The following is a 19732-nucleotide window of genomic DNA, read 5'->3' on the forward strand; positions in this document are numbered from 1 at the left end:
GGGTTGTAATTTCCCTCTGGGCAGATGTCTAGGTGCCTTGAACTGTGCGCATACCGAACAGGAGGAAACATAAACCCTCACGTCCTTAGCTAAAGTGGGCCACCAGTACTTCCTAGCAAGGCAGCGCACCGTCCGATCGATGCCAGGATGACCAGAGGAGGGTGACGTGTGAGCCCAACAGATCAAACGATTGCGGACATCAAACGGAACGTACAGACTCCCAGCTGGACACTGCACGTGTCTCCTCCAACGCCCGCTCGATGTCTGCGTCCACCTCCCATACCACCGGTGCCACCAGGCGAGAAGCTGGAATTATGGGAGTGGGATCCGTGGACCGCTCCTCTGTATCATACAGCCGGGACAGTGCGTCTGCCTTAACGTTCTGGGAACCTGGTTTGTAGGATAGGGTGAAAACAAAGCAGGTGAAAAACATGGCCCACCTTGCCTGGCGAGCGTTCATTCTCCTCGCCACACGGATGTACTCCAGATTGCGGTGGTCAGTCCAAATGAGGAAAGGGTGTTTAGCCCCCTCAAGCCAATGCCTCCATGCCTTCAGAGCCTTGACAACAGCCAACAGCTCCCGGTCCCCCACATCATAGTTTCGCTCCGCCGGGCAGAGCTTCTTCGAAAAGAAAGCACAGGGGCGGAGCTTCGGTGGCGTACCCGAGCGCTGAGACAGCGCAGCTCCTATCCCAGCCTCGGACGCGTCCACCTCTACTATGAATGCCAAGGAGGGATCAGGATGAGCCAGTACGGGAGCCGAGGTAAACAGAGCCTTCAGGTGACCAAAAGCCTTGTCCGCCCCAGCTGACCACTGCAGTCACACCGGTCCCCCCTTCAGCAAGGAGGTAATGGGAGCCGCTACCTGACCAAAGCCCCGGATAAACCTCCGGTAGTAGTTGGCAAAACCTAAGAACTGCTGCACCTCCTTTACCGTGGTTGGAGTCGGCCAATTACGCACGGCTGAAACGCGGTCATTTTCCATCTCCACCCCTGACGCGGAAAAGTGGTACCCTAGAAAGGAGACGGACTGCTGGAAGAACAGACATTTTTCCGCTTTGACGTATAGGTCATGCTCCAACAGTCGACCAAGCACCCTGCGCACAAGGGACACATGCTCGGCGCGGGTAGTGGAGTATATTAGAATGTCATCTATATACACCACTACACCCTGCGCGTGCAGGTCCCTGAAAATCTCATCCACAAAGGATTGGAAGACTGATGGAGCATTCATTAACCCATACGGCATGACAAGGTAATCATAGTGCCCAAAAGTGGTACTAAATGCCGTCTTCCACTGATCCCCTCACCAGGTTGTAAGCGCTTTTGAGGTCCAATTTTCCAATGACTCTGTCATACTGGCGATGAGAGGTAGCGGGTAACTGTATTTTACCGTAATCTGATTTAAACCTCGATAGTCAATACACGGGCGTAAACCTCCATCCTTCTTCACAAAAAAAGAAACTCGAGGAGACAGGTGAAGTGGAAGGCCGAATGTATCCCTGTCCCAGAGATTCGGCGACATATGTTTCCATAGCCGCCGTTTCCTCCTGTGACAGAGGATACACGTGACTCCTGGGAAGTGCAGCGCCTACCTGGAGATTTATCGCACAATCCCCCTGTCGATGGGGTGGTAATTGAGTCGCCTTCTTTTTACAGAAGGCGAGTGTCAAATCGGCATATTCGGGGGGAATGTGCATGGTGGAAACCTGGTTTGGATTTTCCACCATAGTGGCACCTAAAGAAACACCTACACACCTCCCTGAACACTGACAGGACAATCCTTTGAGAGCCCTCTGTTGCCACGAAATAATAGGATCATGAGAGGCCAACCAGGGAAGGCCCAACACAACAGGAAACGCAGGAGAGTCGATCAGGAAGAGACTAATTCTCTCCTCGTGACCCCCCTGCGTTATCATAGTAATGGGAGCAGTGACCTACCTATTTAGCCCCGACCCCAAAGGACGACTATCTAAGGCATGTACAGGGAGGGGAACATCAACAGGAACAATAGGGATCCCTAATCTATGTGCCAAGGAGCGGTCAATACAGTTCCCAGCTGCGCCTGAATCTATTAGCGCCTTATGCTGGGAATGCGGGGAAAACTCAGGAAATACTATAGGTAACCACATGTGTGCAACAGGGGGCTCTGGGTGAGTTGTGTGCCTACTCACCTGAGATGACCCACCAGTGCTCTGCCTGCTACCTCGAATTCCTGGAGAACCACCCCAGCACCGACCAGCAGTGTGCCCTCTGCGGCCACAGCTGGTGCAGGGAATGGTCCCCCCTCCGGCCCCCCTCATAGCAGCCCCTCCCAACTCCATCGGTGTTGGATCCAAGGTGCTGGGAAATGGAACGGACGGACCCTGATCCGGACGTCCGCAGGAGGCCAACAGGTTATCCAGCCGGATAGACAAGTCCACCAGCTGGTCCAGGTTGAGAGTGGTGTCCCTGCAGGCTAGCTCCCTACGAACGTCCTCTCGTAAACTACACCTGTAGTGGTCGATCAGGGCCCGCTCATTCCATCCTGCACGAGCGGTCAGAGTTCTGAAGTCCAGTGCGAACTCTTGAGCACTCCTCATCCCCTGTCTCAGATGGAACAATCGCTCTCCCGCCGCTCTCCCTTCAGGTGGATGATCAAAAACTGCCCGGAAGCGGCGGGAGAAGTCCTCGTAGTCATCCAGAGTCGGGCCTTCCCTTCCCCAGATGGCGTTGGCCCACTCCAGGGCTTTTCCAGTCAGGCAGGAGATGAGGGCGCTCACTCTCTCGCATCCCGAAGGGGTCGGCTGAACAGCTGCCAGGTAGAGCTCCAGCTGGAGTAGGAACCCCTGGCACCCGGCAGCTGTTCCGTCATACGCTCCCGGGAGCGAGAGTCGAATCCCACTGGGTCCTGACAAAGGAGGGGTGGACATCGGTGTAGGTTGAGGTGCGGGCGGTGGTGATGATGTAGGATTTACAGAAAAGCCTCCTCTCTCCCATCTGTCCATTGTTTGCAGCACGCGATCCATGGCTGTCCCGAGACTTTGTAACATGGTTGCGTGCTGCTGGACGCGCTCCTCTACTGGGAGAGAAGGACTGGCTGCACCTGCTGACTCCATTTGAAAGGTCCGTGATTCTGTCAGTGATTGGGTGCAGAAATGTAGCGGAGTCAGGCGCAGGACACAGTTTAGAGCAAAACAACTGAGTTTACTCAATAAAACAAACAAGCAATATTTCAATAAGGAAAATACAAACTAACACCTACAACAACCACTAAGACACCAACAATCACGGACAGAACAGAAAGGTATGCCAGAGGGTTAAATAAGGAACATGATATGGGAATTGAAACCAGGTGTGTGTAATACAGACAAAACAAAACGAAAATGAAACATGGATCGGTGGTGACTAGAAAGCCGGTGACTTCGACCGCCGAACACCACCCGAACAAGGAGAGGGGCCGACTTCGGCGGAAGTCGTGACAGTGTAGGAGTGTATGGAGTGATATGTGAAGGAGTGTATTCTTGTGTTGTTTGTTCTATTCTGTTCCCGATGGGTTATAGTGTAAGGGCCGACGTCGGACAGGATAAGCAGGTACGGGGAGTCAGACATTTATTCGGGAACAGACATAGAACAAGACAGGAACAGCATCAGCACACGGGTAACACGGACATATGACAAACAATGCAGCAGCGGGGAACAGAGCTGGAGACCTGACAAATATAGGGGAGGTAATAAACAGGTGATTGAGTGAGTCCAGGTGAGTCCAATATCGCTGAAGCGCGTGACGAGGGAAGGCAGGTGTGCGTAAATGATGGTAGCAAGAGTGCGTACTGCAGGGCAGCCTGGCGCCCTCGAGCGCCAGGGGGGAAGAGCGGGAGCAGGCGTGACATATACAGTTAAAGTCGGAAGTTTACATACACTTAGGTTGGAGTCATTGAAACTCGTTTTTCAACCACTCCATGAATTTCTTGTTAACAAACTATAGTTTTGGCAAGTCAGTTAGGACATCTAGTTTGTGCATGACACAAGTAATTTTTCCAACAATTGTTTACAGACAGATTATTGCACTTCTAATTCACTGTATCACAATTCCAGTGGGTCAGAAGTTTACATACACTAAGTTGACTGGGCCTATAAACAGCTTGGAAAATTCCAGAAAATGATGTCATGGCTTTAGAAGCTTCTGATAGGCTAATTTACATCATTTGAGTCGACTGGAGGTGTACCTGGGGATGTATTTATTTGATCTGAAGCCATTCTTGTGATTATTGTGACTTTGCCATTGTAATTGTTTGTAAGCTTGTGTAGTCTAAAATGAATCTATGATCGTATGCTATCCATTTGTGTTCGTAATTATACCCTGATGAAGACAGCTTGGCTGTCGAAACGTTGGTAATTACATTTTTGCATCTGAGCTCCTAGAGTGTGCGGCTCTCCTTTATTTTTATGTCTTTCAAGGCCTACCTTCAAACTCAGTGCATCTTCTGACCCACTGGGAATGTGATGAAAGAAATAAAAGCTGAAATAAATCATTCTCTCAACTATTATTCTGACATTTCACATTCTTAATATAAAGTGGTGATCCTAACTGAACTAAGACAGGGACATTTTACTATGATTAATTGTCAGGAATTGTGAAAAACTGAGTTTAAATGTATTTGGCTAAGGTGTATGTAAACTTCCGACTTCAACTGAATAATCAACCTCCTCCATATCCTGTAGTTTGAAGAAACTAAATTGAATTGAATAATATCCTAAAAATGCTCAACTAGCTATTGCTATTCATGTCAATCTCAATCTATCCAACAATGTCACCAACTCACCAAGATTTTGAATCACAGATGCGTGGTATTAGGTTCATTCGCTGATCCTTTGATGTCAGTTCATACTGCAAAAGATTTGATTGGTTGGAGGACGTCCTCTGGAAGTCACCACAATTACAATGTAGGTGTATGGAAGGGGGTGAGGAGCACGAGCCTCCTAAGCTTTGTATTGAAGTCAATGTAGGACGGGAAAATTACTGTCCTCCCGCTATAACGTGGTGATACCCTAGAGGTGCTGTTGAGACTACTGTAGACCATTGCAAAACAGTGTGTTCTAATCAGGTTTTTGGTGATGTGAATATATTTAGTTTACTATAGTTTTATCTAAAAAGGATAACTTTTTAAATGTTTTTATTTGTTTTTTATTTTTCTGAAATTCCTTGAGTAGGTTGGTCCTCCACTTCCTTCTCTGAGGCCTCCACTGACCAACCACACACGGACACCACACTCACTCACAGCAGTAAATGGATAGGAGAGTGATCTAGAATGACATCTCATTCACTCAGTCACTCGCCCACTGAGGGAGGGGAGATGAGAGGGAAAGGAAGCGGGAGGAGAGAAGAGAGGAAAAGGAGAGAAGAAAATAGAGGGAATGAGAGGCCTGTGTTTCACCCATCTCTCTTCCACTGGGTAATTCATAATTCAATGCTATGTAGGATAATACTGCATAATTTAAAATAATTCTATATATTCAAGTCTTCACAATACAGCCGTAGAAAGACAATGATCACAGTTCTGCTTGATGAACTTACATGCTAAATGTATGGAACTCGTGACTAATGTGTGGCTTTTTCACTATACCATTTAGTACTCAACATTTTAGAGATTTGTCAAAGTGAAGCATGTCCTCTATGATATTGAATTTTACACCCAGGCTTTAATTAAGCAAACTTGACAAACTTTCTGCCCATTCTTTTCTCTCCCTCTGCATGTGGAAATAGACAAACTTCCCAAGGGACATTTCTGCCGAGTAAGAAGATTATAAACCCTGTGAGGTACAGGAGAGGAAGTTGTGCTGAGATGGACTAAACTAACTCCTTCCTTTTTTCTGAGATGGTGGAAGATTTCTCTGAGATGTCTCTCGTTGAGATGTTATTTCTCCTTCTCTCTCTCTCTCTCATTTTATATATCTTTCTCTCTATTTTTCTCTCTCTCTCTCTCTCCCTGGGTGTGTATCTGTGGTGGCATCAATGTGGCTCAGCACTCTGTGATCTAGATAGAAGCTGATTGGTTGACAGGCCCAGAGCAGCGATTGGGATCTCCTCACACCTGCTTCCTATCTTCTAGCTCTGTCATCAGAAAGAGGAGGACTGTATACTGTGTATGTCTGTAATTGTTTTAATGTGCTGAATACACAAACACACACACACACACACTTCTGAATACAGCTTTGCCTTGTAACTTTTATTTTCCCCTCACTCCATATCCAGACTTATACATATGAATAACAACGTACAGATGCACACAAACAATGACTACAACTCATCTGCCTAGACTCGCATGCTCACACCCCCATCCCTAGTGCCAGCATTATTGTTTGCCACTTGTTGCCCATGGTATTTCAATAAGAAATCATTAGATTGTTCCATTGTGTTAATGATGCCTGATTCATTGATTTCCACGTTTTTAGTTTATGTTTTGTCATGACGTGGCCCTTTTTGGGTATAGCTAGTGGCTTCCCCCTGCCTCTCTCTCTCTCTCCTACACCCAGGTTCTGTTATCTCAGGTCGTAAATTCCTGGAGGAGACTATCTCTCCCTGGCCATGCAGGAAGAGAGAAACATAGAGAGAACAAAGGATTTCACATGGCGAACTCCTAATTCCCCAAAATAGGGATTTGATACAAAATGTCCACTTGTGGGAATGGTCTGTGGACACTTAAGGGACGGGTATGACACGTGTGTTTCATTTGGTGACCTCAGAGAGGGCAGGAAACACACATGACTATATCTCTGAATATGGGCATTTCTCAATTATGGGGTTTGCATCTACTTGTATAAAATGAATGAGTAAAGATGAAACTATTTGTGAAATGATGTTAAACCTTTAATGTGAAAGTATTGTATTCCCTTTAAAGTTTAACTAAGTCATTGGCCCGCCCCCGTGAGCACAGACATATTCTGGCATCATGGAACAGCCCTTTTCTACTGTTTCGAATAAAACCCCCTCCTGAAGAAATCCTCTATAGACCATGCGTACTTCAGTCAGCTAAGGGGGCAAAGGTTTGAGTAGAGACCACAAAAACCCCAGTGTCCGCTAAGGTTACCATGGTTGTTGAATTCCTAACCATACCACGTGGAGCATTGGCAGCTAGAAATTATGTCAACCTGGGATGCGAAGACCGACAACAGCCGAAACACCTATTCTACGAGAACATTTCTGAATCGTACTCTGAAGTATCCATTCTAACCACCTAAGACTTCAGGGAAGCAGAGAGAGAGACGCTCTGATGAACAGACTCTCCACAGACTGCCGATTCCAACAGAGATCATGACGACACACTGGGCGTAAATATATATTGATTGCAATTATTCCCGAATGAGTGAGCGTTCATGTGCAAAGGATTAGCATTTCAATTAATATAATTATCAACTGTGTAGTGACTCTTTTGTCTTTCCCGCCCTTTTCAGTACACACCCACTTCCCTTTTGTAAGCCAAGCCATCGTATCGGCTTAGCCCACTAGGGAACCTCCCCTATCATTTCCTTGTAACCATATCTACTGTGTTGTTTGTTTATGCATTTCTGTGATTATTTAGTTAGTTAGTAAATAAATGATTAAGACAATTGGTGTATGGATGATTCATAGTAAAGGCTGGGTTCGTGCAGATAACCAATAATTTACAACATTTGGAATAAGACTAACGTGAGGTAAAGAATAATTAATTAATTAGAAGACTAATTATTCAGATATTAAAATATCTGAAGAGTTATATTAGGAAAAATATAACTTTGTAATCTGAAGATTTTCCTTGGTGCCCCGACTTCCTAGTTAATTACATTTACATTATTAGTTTAATCACGTATTAATAATTACAGAAAATTGATTTGATAAGATAACAGTCTTCACTTTACTGATGCCAAAGACAGGACAGTTTTTTTCAAGATGAGTGATGAGAAGAGAATCGTCCAGCCCATTCGATATCTCACTACACCCCCATATGCCTTGAAATATGCATTGAGACGGATTAAAAGTAAGTTTACAATATAATTCTTCGAACAGCCAACGCTCTAGCTCTGCCCACAACTTCCGGAGTTTATAGCATTCCCAGAAACGATGGATTTTTGAGTCATTATTCATTTTACAATAAAGACAAGACATACCGTTGTATTGTATGATTTGTGGATTATTTCTCTTGTATATATATTAGCCAAATGTATTTGGCTAAGGTGCATGTAAAATTCCGACTTCAACTGTATGTTCTCATTTTAAAAATGATGCCATTAGACAATGTACATGAAGCTAATCATTATACTCGATTTTGTACATGCTGACATTACATTTCTGGGTGCAAATCCAACCCTTGTAATCTGAAATGTCTGAAAGCTGGAGATGGGATCCTTAGCTTAAAACATACTATTGCCAAGTTCAATGACAGATACTTTTCTCCAAGAGGGTCTGAGTGGCACTTGGAGGTGCCAATGTGATAATGAAGATGGTTTGCCTAAGACTGCCACAACAATTACATTGTCTATGCTAAATGTGTTTAAAATAGTTGGGCTATAAGAAATACGTTTTATTCAACGGGGCTAGGGAAAGCAGAGATGACAAAATACTTTTCATTTTCACCCATACAACAATATAGCATATTTTTCAAGTACAGTATGTTTACAATATCATAAACAATAGTCTCTACACGTTCCAAATGACATTTTATATATTCATACGGTTTAAGGGGGCACTTTTTTCATGACGACAAGGTAAAGATGCTCTACTCAAATGGCACAACAGAATCGTTCAGAATGACCAAAGCACAGCATAGCAACCATCTCGTATATTTGAGGGATGTCTCCATTCATTTCTGCAAAAGGGCAAAGTAGTAGAAGAAGAAACTGATGCTGCTGCAGCATTGCTCATCTTCATGGTGGGAATCCAGTCGACATGAGTGTCTTGATGGAGGTCAGCTGGTGAACCTATAGTAGTTCATAAACAAATGAAAAGCACACCTGATGTTAGAATATCACTTCTTCAGGTCACCTATACCATCAGGGCTCTTAATTATTTGGTTCGGTTTATTTCATTTAGGTGTTTTAGTGTCATATAAAGATCACATCTATTGCTGGGCTTGAACAACCAACACAGCAGGTTGTCATATCCTATCGAGACCTTTGTCATATGCTGTAATGTCCATACATACATTTTCCCTGCTCTTATGAATAAAGTTATCATTGGGTTATCAATGACAATTAGGGTTAGCTGAAATGCACAAAAATCTTATGAGTATATGATAACCACTGGAGTTTTTGGGGAAAATACTGTCCTCCAGGCTACATGGACATCACATTCTACCATTTGCGTCTCCCCTTTCATGGTCATGGCTAGGAGCGATCCAGCTTTTGTCAATTTAACGTCATATTTGACATTTCGTAGCAGATTGGGAGAATTTAGGCAGCAGGTTAGGATAATTAGGTTATGGTTAGGAAAAGGGTTAGGGTTAGCTAAAATGCACAAAAATTACTTTTAACAATTTGACAAAAGCTGGATCCCTTTTAGCCAGGAACCATTTTTCATGGAATAAATGTTGTGGATCTTAATGTTTTTCCTCATAATCCTGGACTATCGGACCACCATTTTATTACGTTCGCAATCGCAACAAATAATCTGCTCAGACCCCAACCAAGGAGCATCAAAAGTCGTGCTATAAATTTTCAGACAACCCAAAGATTCCTTGATGCCCTTCCAGACTCCCTCTGCCTACCCAAGGACGTCAGAGGACAAAAATCAGTTAACTACCTAACTGAGAAACTCATTTTAACCTTGCACAATACCCTAGATGCAGTTGCACCCCTAAAAACTAAAAACATTTGTCATAAGAAACTAGCTCCCTGGTATACAGAAAATAGCCGAGCTCTGAAGCAAGCTTCCAGAAAATGGGAACGGAAATGGCGTCACACCAAACTGGAAGTCTTCCGACTAGCTTGGAAAGACAGTACCGTGCAGTATCGAAGAGCCCTCACTGCTGCTCGATCATCCTCTTTTTCCAACTTAATTGAGGAAAATGTATTTTTGATACTGTCGCAAAGCTAACTAAAAAGCAGCATTACCCAAGAGAGGATGGCTTTCACTTCAGCAGTGATAAATTCATGAACTTCTTTGAGGAAAAGATCATAATCAGTAAAAAGCAAATTACGGACTCCTCTTTAAATCTGCGTATTCCTCCAAAGCTCAGTTGTCCTGAGTCTGCACAATTCTGCCAGGACCTAGGCTCAAGGGAGACACTGAAGTGTTTTAGTACTATATATCTTGACACAATGATGAAAATAATCATGGCCTCTAAACCTTCAAGCTGCATACTGGACCCTATTCCAACTAAACTACTGAAAGAGCTGCTTCCTGTGCTTGGCCCTCCTATGTTGAACATAATAAACGGCTCTCTATCCACCGAATGTGTACCAAACTCACTAAAAGTGGCAGTAATAAAGCCTCTCTTGAAAAAGCCAAACCTTGACCCAGAAAATATAAAAACTATCGGCCTATATCGAATCTTCCATTCCTCTCAAACATTTTTGAAAAAGCTGTTGCGCAGCAAATGCTTCAGTCTGGTTTTAGACCCCATCATAGCACTGAGACTGCACTTGTGAACGTGGTAAATTACCTTTTAATGGCGTCAGACCGAGACTCTGCATCTGTCCTCGTGCTCCTAGACCTTAGTGCTGCTTTGATACCATCGATCACCACATTCTTTTGGAGAGATTGGAAACCCAAATTGGTCTACACGGACAAGTTCTGGCCTGGTTTAGATCTTATCTGTCAGAAACATATCAGTTTGTCTCTGTGAATGGTTTGTAACTGTAAATTTTGTGGGTTCCTCAAGGTTCCGTTTTAGGACCACTATTGTTTTTACTATATATTTTACCTCTTGGGGATGTCATTCGAAAACATAATGTTAACTTTCATAGCTGAAAGTGCGGATGACACACAGCTGTACATTTCAATGAAATATGGTGAAGCCCCAAAATTGCCCTCGCTAGAAGCCTGTGTTTCAGACATAAGGAAGTGGATGGCTGCAAACGTTCTACTTTTAAACTCGGACAAAACAGAGATGCTTGTTCTAGGTCCCAAGAAACAAAGAGATCTTCTGTTGAATCTGACAATTAATCTTGATGGTTGTACAGTCGTCTCAAATAAAACTGTGAAGGACCTCGGCGTTACTCTGGACCCTGATCTCTCCTTTGATGAACATATCAAGACTGTTTCAAGGACAGCTTTTTTCCATCTACGTAACATTGCAAAACTCAGAAACCTTCTGTCCAAAATGATGCAGAAAAATGTTTCCATGCTTTTGTTACTTCTAGCTTAGACTACGGCAATGCTCTACTTTCCGGCTACCTGGATAAAGCACTAAATAAACTTCAGTTAGTGCTAAATAAGGCTGCTAGAATCCTGACTAGAACCATAAAATGTGATCATATTACTCCAGTGCTAGCCTCCCTACACTGGCTTCCTGTTAACCTCTAACGCCTCACAAACCCGGATCCGGGATCCCCCCATCACAAAAGCTGACTAGCATAGCCTAGCCTAAAGTTACAGGGATATCATAAAATAAAATGTTCATGAAATCACAAGTCCAAGACACCAAATGAAAGATACAGATCTTGTGATTCAAGCCATCATCTCTGATTTTTTAAATGTTTTACAGGGAAGACACAATATGTAAATCTATTAGCTAACCACGTTAGCAAAAGACAACACTTTTCTTACTCCACCATTTTCTTACTGCATCAGTAGCTATCACAAATTCGACCAAATAAAGATATAAATAGCCACTAACCAAGAAACAAACCTCATCAGATGACAGTCTGATAACATATTTATTGTATAGCATAGGTTTTGTTAGAAAAATGTGCATATTTCAGGTATAAATCATAGTTTACAATTGCAGCCCCCATCACAACTATCACTAAAATGACTAGAATAACTACAGAGACCATCGTGTATTAGCTAATTACTCATCATAAAACATTTCTTAAAAATACACAGCGTACAGCAATTGAAAGACACAGATCTTGTGAATCAAGACAATATTTCAGATTTTCTAAGTGTTTTACAGCGAAAACACAATATAGCGTTATCTTAGCTTACTACAATAGTCAGTCACACAGTAGCATTGATTCAAGCCAAAAATAGCAATAACGTTATAAACCACCAAACGCTATTAATTTTTTCACTAACCTTCTCAGAATTCTTCAGATGACAGTCCTGTAACATCATATTACACAATGCATATAGTTTGTTCGAAAATGTGCATATTTAGCCGCACAATTCATGGTTACACAACGTGTTTAGTGGGCAAAAAATCAAGCAATCTGTCCGGCGCCATTTTGAAAAGGCACCTAATCTTATCGAAAACTATTCATAAACTTGAATAAAAAAATACAGGTTGGACAGCAATTGAAAGACAAATTAGTTCTTAATGCAATCGCTGAATTACATTTGTAAAATTAACCTTACTGTGCAATACTGGGTGCAATACAGGGTGCGATAGCGCAACGCTACACGGAAAATAATGGCGTCTAATACATTTTACTTTTTCAACAGAACAACGTTTTATCAGCATAAATAGTACTTACTATTAGCTGAACTCCCATCAGAATCTTGGGAAAGGTGTCCGTTGGCCAAAAGAATCGTTGCTGGGTTGGAGAATGTTTCCTTTGACGTTGCAATTAGCAGTACAGAATGGCATTCGAGAGAGAGATACCCAAGTTCCTACAGCGCCATGGAAATAAATACCTGAAAATCGCAATATACTGACATAAACTGGTATAATTCGGTTCAAAATAACAAGATTATGATGTCTTTAAAGCCTATAGCGAATAAAAACAGAGCCGGATACATCTAGGAGCTAAAACCAGAGGTTCTAAAAAGACATGCCAAGACCCTTTCTGCGTCAGCGCGAAGTCCCAAAAGGCCGGACACCTCGGTTCCAACCAATTTATAGACTTTCTGAACCGTGTAGAAACTGCATTTCAACTCTCCCTATTCGCTAACAGCCAGGGGAAGGCTTATGCAGTGCATCTCAACCAATAGAAAGGCAAAGTTAAAGACAGGTCTCAGAGCAGATGATAAAATTTGCCGTTCTCACAAAGACATAGGAAAAGTGCTCTAAGTCGAGTTCTGTTTCACTTACAGACATAATTCAAACGGTTTTAGAAACTAGAGAGTGTTTTCTATCCAATATGAATAATAATATGCATATTGTACGAGCAAGAATTGAGTACGAGGCAGTTTAATTTGGAGACCAATTTGTGCTATGTCGAAATGGCACCCCCCTAGTGGCAAGAAGTTTAAGGCAAGGGCTGATTTCAAGGTTTTACTGCTAACCTACAAAGCATTACATGGGCTTGCTCCTACCTATCTTTCCGATTTGGTCCTGCCGTACATACCTACACGTACGCTACGGTCACAAGAAGCAGGCCTCCTAATTGTCCCTAGAATTTCTAAACAAACAGCTGGAGGCAGGGCTTTCTCCTATAGAGCTCAATTTTTATGGAATGGTCTCCCTACCCATGTGAGAGATGCAGACTCGGTCTCAACCTTTAAGTCTTTACTGAAGACTCATCTCTTCAGTAGGTCATATGATTGAGTGTAGTCTTGCCCAGGAGTGTGAAGGTGAACGGAAAGGCTCTGGAGCAACGAACCACCCTTGCTGTCTCTGCCTGGCCGGTTCCCCTCTCTCCACTGGGATTCCCTGCCTCTAACCCTATTACAGGGGCTGAGTCACTGGCTTACTGGTGCTCTTCCATGCCATCCCTAGGAGGGGTGTGTCACTTGAGTGGGTTGAGTCACTGACGTGGCCCCCCCCCCCCCCCCCAGGGTTGTGCCGTGGCGGAGATCTTTGTGGGCTATACTCGGCCTTGTCTCAGGATGGTAAGTTGGTGGTTGAAGATATCCCTCTAGTGGTATGGGGGCTGTGCTTTGGCAAAGTGAGTGGGGTTATATCCTGCCTGTTTGGCCCTGTCCGGGGGTATCATCGGATGGGGCCACAGTGTCTCCTGACCCCTCCTCTCTCAGCCTCCATTATTTATGCTGCAGTAGTTTATGTGACGGGGGGCTAGCGTCAGTCTGTTATATCTGGAGTATTACTCCTGTCTTATCCGATGTCATGTGTGAATTTAAGTATGCTCTCTCTAATTCTCTCTTTCTTTCTTTCTCTCTCTCTGAGGACCTGAGCTCTAGGACCATGCCTGGCATGATGACTCCTTGCTGTCCTCAGTCCACCTGGCCGTGCTGCTGCTCCAGTTTCAACTGTTCTGCCTGCGGCTATGGAACCCTGACCTGTTCACCGGACGTGTTACCTGTCCCAGACCTGCTGTTTTCAACTCTCTAGAGACAGCAGGAGCGGTAGAGATACTCTCAATGATCGGCTATGACAAGCCAACTGACATTTACTCCTGAGGTGCTGACTTGTTGCACCATCGACAACTACTGTGATTATTATTATTTGACCATGCTGGTCATTTATGAACATTTGAACATCTTGGCCATGTTCTGTTATAATCTCCCCCCGGCACAGCCAGAACAGGACTGGCCACCCCTCATAGCCTGGTTCCTCTCTAGGTTTTTTCCTAGGTTTTGACCTTTCTAGGGAGTTTTTCCTAGCCACCGTGCTTCTACACCTGCATTGCTTGCGGTTTGTGGTTTTAGGCTGGGTTTCTGTACAGCACTTTGATATATCAGCCGATTTAAGAAGGGCTATATAAATACATTTGATTTGATTTTGATTCATAGACATAGATTACATGGTTGCGTTCAAGACAAGGTCATTTTTATTGAATTGTTGTCAGTGTCAGTAGAGTAGGCCTAGGCTGCCATCTTATTAAAAAGGATTCTGCTAATTTCTCCAGTTATATAAAGTGAAGGTAGAATTGCATGACATGTTTATCTCACGCCACATTTTTCCAGTGCAAAGGAGACGTCCCTGATATAGCCTATAAACCTATGCCACTACGCACTTACTAATAGCCTAAATTATCACTATCCAATCTACTCGTAACATTAGGAATAGTATGATTCCATTTGTCTGCAATTGTGACAATCGAGGCATGCAATCCTTTGTTATAAAGACACATTTTTTGGGATGGTGAAAAATAGCTTCCCCAAAACTTTAAACTCACGCGACACATGCTAATTGCTAGACTACAAGCTATCTAATAGGTCATTTTGGCTAACTAACTAAGTGTTGTTATTAACACCTGGTTCACTTAAGAGCTAAACTAAACTCGAAATCAATCAGACTTGACTTACCAGTGATGAAATGATCGTAGCAGACCCGTTACTGACAGCTGTCAGGGTTCAGGACTTGACAGGCAAAAAGGTTTATTCGCCTTTCTGACAGTTCTTGAGTCTTATCTTGATGTCACCAATGATGTTTCATGATTGAGGGTAATCTGTACACATCTTGTTTTTCTGTTGTCTGTCCTGCCTTGTTAAAGCAGCCAAATAATCTACAGAAAATGACCATGGTGATGAATCAACTAGTTTTAGGCACTGTTGTCATGCAGTTTGGGGTAGCCACTCGGCTGTTGTTGTCAGAAGAATTAATACGGTGGTCTTCCAACATGGCCGCCAGGACGCGTTGTACGTCAACTGCAAGCCGTCGATTCCTTTTTGATTTTGAAGATACTGTTGCACAAACAACATGAAGATTTAAGTCTACACCATAACAGGCTATTAGCCAGGTAACTAGCGATTAGCATTAGTGGCTAACCTAGATTTAGGCCAAACTTTCTAAAGACAGAGAAACTAGCTGTTTGCAGATGTTTAGAGAAACACAAACTACTGGTGTAATTATAGAACACTAGGGGATTTATATTAAGAAGCAAAGTGAAAACAGCATCATTGTTATCAACATTGTTGCATGTGCGGCATTGATCATGGAGACTGGACTCAAGTGTCTCGTGGTTGAGGAACAACAAATGCTATAAAAATGGACTTAAAAACCCAACGTCCGTGCATCAATACCAGTGTATCGTAAAATACGGTATATCGCCCAGCCCCATGTAGAAATGAAAATGTTCAGCCTCTTTGGAGGCTCCTTAAGTCTTGTAACTTTCTGCAGGGATTAACTCCAAGGTGCCCTGCTGGCATGTACTTGCACATTTCCGTAACTTGAGTTATTCTGGCTAAGGCTAGATCTAGGTTTAGCTCCCTAGGCGTAGCTGAACATGTTTAACTACACCAAGGTTGTGTGGACAATTTGAGGGGTCCACTATATCTCTGCAGTCCTCTCCCTCTCCATCCTTTCTCTTTCTCCTTTCTACTCTTCGGGCTTCCAGTGTGTGCTATAGGGAGAGGTTAATTTCACTATGAGTGTGCTGCTTTGATATGCTTTTGGGCAGCAGCGGGTTGAAGAGTGGATAGGTTTCTCTTGACTGCTGACCTCACATCTCCCTTTCCTGGGTGACTTTCTCCTCTCCTGTTGTTCAGTTTGTTTGTTGGGTCAGTTCTGTCCACTGGTCTGTGTAATGAACCCCTTCCCCTCATCTACCCTCTCTCCTCTCCTCTCTGTTCCTCTCCTCTGTTGTTCAGTGTGTTTGTTTGGTCAGTCCTGTCGACTGGACTATGTAATAAGCCCCTCCCCCTCATATACAGTCCCTCACTCTCTCTCTCTCTCTCTCTCTTTGCTTGCTGCCCATGTTTTTGTGAGTGTGTGTGTGAGTGAGTGCACAAGTCATGGCAGAGCCTCCACTGCAGCAGGTGGAGAGGTAGTGATGGAATGAGTGGAAACGCAGGATGAGCGAGAATACACACGCCCCAACCCCCCCCCCCCCCCCCTCCTTCCACTTCCATCCCAGGGCTCTCTTTCTCTCTCCCTCTCTCCGCCACCATGGTTCTTCCCTCTCTCTCTCTGAGCTCATTGATCTGACTGCCTCAACGCAAAGCGCGAGTCAGCCGAGCAGAGAGTGAGGGAACGAGAGAGAAGTAGAGTGAGAAGCACAGACACAGACTTTGATTGCTGAGCTGGGCTCACAGAGAGAGAACTGGGACTGCTGTGCAGTGTACTAAGTAAGGAGAGAGACGGGGGAGACGGAAGGACAGAGACGGACGGAGGGAGGGAGAGAACGAGAGACTGCCTATACCTTTGACTGCCTACAAGGATTATGAGGATGGTGGTTGTGATGAAGAAGAGACAAGGGGAGCAGTCTGGAGGCAGGAAGAGCCAGGACTGACAGAGTGACAGACTGACAGTTGTACAGAGGGTTCCTGGCTCGGGGGGTGGGGAGGGTGGGGGTGGGGGTGTGCAGAGAGAGAGAGAGAAACCATGATGGAGGTGCCCAGGCACTGACAACACTATGACACCCAGCATCAAGCACTCGGATTGTTTTACACCAATGTTGTGCCACTGTAAAGTAGCATGCACCAACAGCACCATCTCGCTTATGTTCGGATGCAAGGTAGGAGACAAGCACACACACACACACACGCACACGCACACGCACACGCACACGCACACGCACACACACACTGTCTGGTGATGTGACTGAATACTCTCAGTAATGTAGGGAAGCATGGATGAATGGTGGTCAGTATTTGTTTACGTGTGTGTGAGTAAGAGGGAGTCTCTGTGTAATGTACCGTAATAGTCAGCCACATGGGGTCTGTGTGTAATATTTGCCATGTGTGTAGAAGGAGCGAGAGAAAGAGGGAAAGAGGGAGAAAAAGATGGAGAGTGTGAGTGAGGGAGAAATGGAGGAAGAGTTGACCCAAACAGAGCTGTGTTAACCCAAACAGAGCTGTGTTAAGCCAAACAGAGCTGTGTTAAGCCAAACAGAGCTGTGTTAAGCCAAACAGAGCTGTGTTAAGCCAAACAGAGCTGTGTTAAGCCAAACAGAGCTGTGTTAAGCCAAACAGAGCTGTGTTAACCCAAACAGAGCTGACGCACATGCTCCTACAGCGCTCGTTAGGCTGCTCAGTCTGTGAGCAAAAGGAATCACCGTGTGTGTGTGTGTGTCTGTGTGTGCATGTATGTGTGTGTGTGTGTGTGTGTTAAGACCCTCATAGCTACCTCTTTTAAGATCACATCAAGCATAAATAATGTTTGCATTTCCTCTCTGTGCCCTCACACACACACAAACACACACTAGTGATGTGCTCGCTTTAAGAAGCTCACATTGTTAATCTGGTTGGAGTTTAGTCATGTTCAGTCATGTAGACTGAAGCTGAATCCTAACACACTGACATATGACAGTGTGTGTGTGTGTGTGTGTGTGTGTGTGTGTGTGTGTGCGCGTGCGTGCGCACGCGTGGGATTAGTGGGTTTTGAGTGTGCTGCATCAAGTCAAGCAGACACAGAATGTATCTCTCCCAATGTGCTCGCCAAACCAAGTACACGTGTACTGTAAGATGCATGCTGTATCATAATTAACATGTCATAATATTGATGCACATAAAGCATGCTACCATGCCCTTAATAGCGCCTCTTAAAACCATCCAAAACAATTATTCTCCATCTTATCTATTTTGCTGCCTTCCTATCGGACTGTCTATCTCCTATTTCTGTACATGTTTGTGCGTTTGTGTGTGTGTGTGTGTATGTTCTCCCTGTGTTGTCATCCGCTTTAGAAAACTCACACAGTAAACCAAACAGCTACTTCAGCTGATTACGCAACAACCTCTCGCTCTGTTCCTCTCCTCTGGGGGGTTCCCTGCCTTTCCCATCCCTCCCCCTCACCCCTCTCACTGTCTTATGTCATAACACTCCGGCTAAAGCACTCTGGCTAAAGGCATCAGCATGGTTCAGTTCGACTGGCGTCTAGCCGGACGAGCGTCCTCCCTTAAAAGACCTTTGCTTGAGAAATGAGGAAAAAGCAGCAGCAGTACTGTTTGTCCACTTTGAGATGCTGTTGCCAGTATACACTTCCTTAAAATAGTCAGAATTAATCAAAGATAACTCAAGAAATCGGTCATTAATTTAGACTTTTTTGCCAAGGAGATCTTAGTTGCGTAATTTTACATCTAACTGAGATTGTTGGTGCAGTATTTGTCACTGAACAAATTTGCATGAAAACGAGTTGTCTCTCAAAGTTGAATGACAACGAAGACTTTATTAACGAATCCCTACTAATGACCAATCACAGACGAAGGGGCACAGACTTCTGCTACTGACTTCAGCTTGTCTCAAATAAATGAGCCCGAACTACCGAAAAAACCCTTACTGAAGTCCAAAACAAACAAAAACGTCACAATGTAGTCATAATATATGCACAAACTCTTCTGAACTGTTTCGGCTGGGAAGCATGCGGACGCCTTAACACACTCGCATCGCTCTACACTAGAGAAAATTATCTCTCAGAAGTGTTAGTAGGAAGGCAGGCCAGTACAGTGGACTGGTGGTTTTATTTATGTGAGTCTAACTCTTTGTTTCCCAACTGTTTCAGTGAAGAAAGGACCTCCCATAGCGGAGTGACTACCAGAGCTGTGTGGGTAGGATCAATTCAGTGTTAGTCTTGGTCTCTGAAATCTAACTGGTAGGGTAGAGCTGAGCAAGGCAGTGTAGTGCAGACCAGAGTACATGTTCATGTACTGTTCTGTAAGTAATTGGCTGCTGGGTTGGTGTCTGAATATGGGAAGGCTCAGGCTGGGTTGGTGTATAAGGGATGGGAGTTTGTCTGTCAGAGGAAACGTCAGCCATGGGAGAGGGAGAGACCGTTAGTGGCTGCAGTTTACCTGAATATGGTATTGCTGAAGACAAGTAACTTAATTAATAGA

The 19732-nt window shown here is 44.2% G+C and overlaps 1 protein-coding gene across 2 annotated transcripts in view; it reads left to right on the forward strand.

Moving 5' to 3' along the window:
* The first annotated feature begins 16823 nt into the window (after nt 1-16823).
* LOC129855654 (discs large homolog 1-like protein) overlaps nt 16824-19732 on the forward strand; it is a 203074-nt gene continuing 200165 nt past the window's right edge. For both annotated transcript variants that reach the window (XM_055923540.1, XM_055923541.1), the window contains exon 1: nt 16824-17418. In XM_055923540.1, coding sequence (XP_055779515.1) covers nt 17317-17418 — 102 coding nt within the window. In that variant the 5' untranslated portion in view covers nt 16824-17316. The remainder of the gene's footprint in view (nt 17419-19732) is intronic.

The sequence above is a fragment of the Salvelinus fontinalis genome, chromosome 5, assembly GCF_029448725.1.
Source record: "Salvelinus fontinalis isolate EN_2023a chromosome 5, ASM2944872v1, whole genome shotgun sequence".
NCBI classification, from domain to species: Eukaryota; Metazoa; Chordata; class Actinopteri; order Salmoniformes; family Salmonidae; genus Salvelinus; species Salvelinus fontinalis.